Consider the following 1729-nt stretch of genomic DNA (forward strand, 5'->3'; position numbering starts at 1 on the left):
TAAAAAAAATATAATATAAAAAAAATGTTAATTCATATCAATGATCTAAATTTTAATATTGCATATCCTAATTAGAGAGTAAATTTTACTTTACGAAAATTAATTTATTTATCTATCTATCTATCAATTTATTTATAATGTATGAAAAGAAAAATTAAATAATGACACAATGAATTCTTGACATATTAGATAACTTCTAATATTGCTCTATAAACATTTTAGTGAAATTGTCATTTTATAATTTTTCTATCATGATATCATCTTTTATTCTTATGTAATGTTTAGTTTTACTTTTTAATCCTTTTTAACTTTTTTTTGGTAACTTTTTAATTCTTTATTTCCATGTAGGTTACTCTAAGCCTTTTAATAGTAATGGTATTTCTCTTTAGTAGATATAAATTGGTTAATAAAACCTAATTCATTCTCTAGTTTTATTTTGCCTTCTATTCATATTTACTATATAAATTAACATTCACTTCATACATTTTTATCTCCTCTCACATAATCATATATCTCTCACTCTTTCTCCTCTATCTTTGCTAATGTTTTGCACAATTATTTAAAAAACTTGGTTAATGACCCCAGTTCTTTATTTTAGTTTGCTAAAGAATTTGCTCACTTTAATAGCAATGCTATTTCTCTTTCATTTTAATTAATTATAATAATAATGTTAATAATACATGATGTCATGATTCATGAAAAAATAAATATTATTTTCAATTACTGAAATATTATATTCATATTTACATTACATCTAATAGCTTTATTCTTGCATTATAGTATTTAAGTTTGCTAAACATATGTATTAGGTGATGAACTCTTTCACATACTAGAATGTATAATGTCTTTACAATTTTATTTAGGTTTAATATTAATTTTTAAGATTTCTTTATTAAATACTTTCTTATATATAAAAATTAATTCATTTTAGCGCGCGGGTTTAAATCTAGTTATTTTTTAATTAACAAAACAAAGGGTGTAGACGCAGTGGAATGGTGTTTGTTTATGTCTCCATTTCTGTTGTCTCATTGTTTCTGTATTTGTGTCCGAAAGCCAATTTCCAAACATTAACAAAGGGACATGCATGTATATTAGCTCATGTTTTGCATTTTGTTTATCCCTCCAGGCATTTTATCTCCCGGGTTCAGTTGACGTGCGCGACAAGCAATTAGAAGACTGGAACAACAAAACACCTCCTCTTTACCTTTGGAGTCGGCCGGACTGGAGTGCTCGGCACAGGGCGATTGCTCTACAGCATTGCCACATAAAGGACAAGTATGATGATGCGCATGTGAAAGGAATAGAAGTGAAGAATTATCTTATGGAAGAGAATCATGACTGTTATCAGGATTACGCTGGATTGCATGAGCCTGGTGATTTCTTAAGCATATTTGATGGTGTCCCGGATGATAATGGCGGTGCTACTCCAGAGGAAGGTGGCAATTCTTTTGGCCATTTGAAGGAGATGACATTTCCTGCCTCTGTTGAAGCTGACAGTATGGCTATTGACATGGATTTATCTTCTCCCTAGAATGAGCATTTCTGAGTTGTGCTGAAATTGTTATTGGGTATTTGAGTGTCTCTAAGAAAAATGATTATATTGAAAAATTGGAGTTGAAGTTACTATTTTGGTGCTAGTATAACTCTTAGCATGACATTTGATAGTATATTATGTCTAGCATTTTATAATTTGCAGCTCTCTATTAGAAACTGACTCTCCACTTTATAA

General features: G+C 29.1%; 1 protein-coding gene across 2 annotated transcripts in view; it reads left to right on the plus strand.

Annotated features, from left to right (window-relative positions):
• The window catches only part of LOC107614140 (protein ENHANCED DOWNY MILDEW 2-like), a 17620-nt gene extending 15891 nt beyond the window's left edge, over window positions 1–1729 (plus strand). For both annotated transcript variants that reach the window (XM_016316366.2, XM_021109796.1), the window contains one exon: window positions 1127–1729. In XM_016316366.2, coding sequence (XP_016171852.1) covers window positions 1127–1531 — 405 coding nt within the window. In that variant the 3' untranslated portion in view covers window positions 1532–1729. The remainder of the gene's footprint in view (window positions 1–1126) is intronic.

The sequence above is a fragment of the Arachis ipaensis genome, chromosome B08, assembly GCF_000816755.2.
Source record: "Arachis ipaensis cultivar K30076 chromosome B08, Araip1.1, whole genome shotgun sequence".
Taxonomy (NCBI): domain Eukaryota; kingdom Viridiplantae; phylum Streptophyta; class Magnoliopsida; order Fabales; family Fabaceae; genus Arachis; species Arachis ipaensis.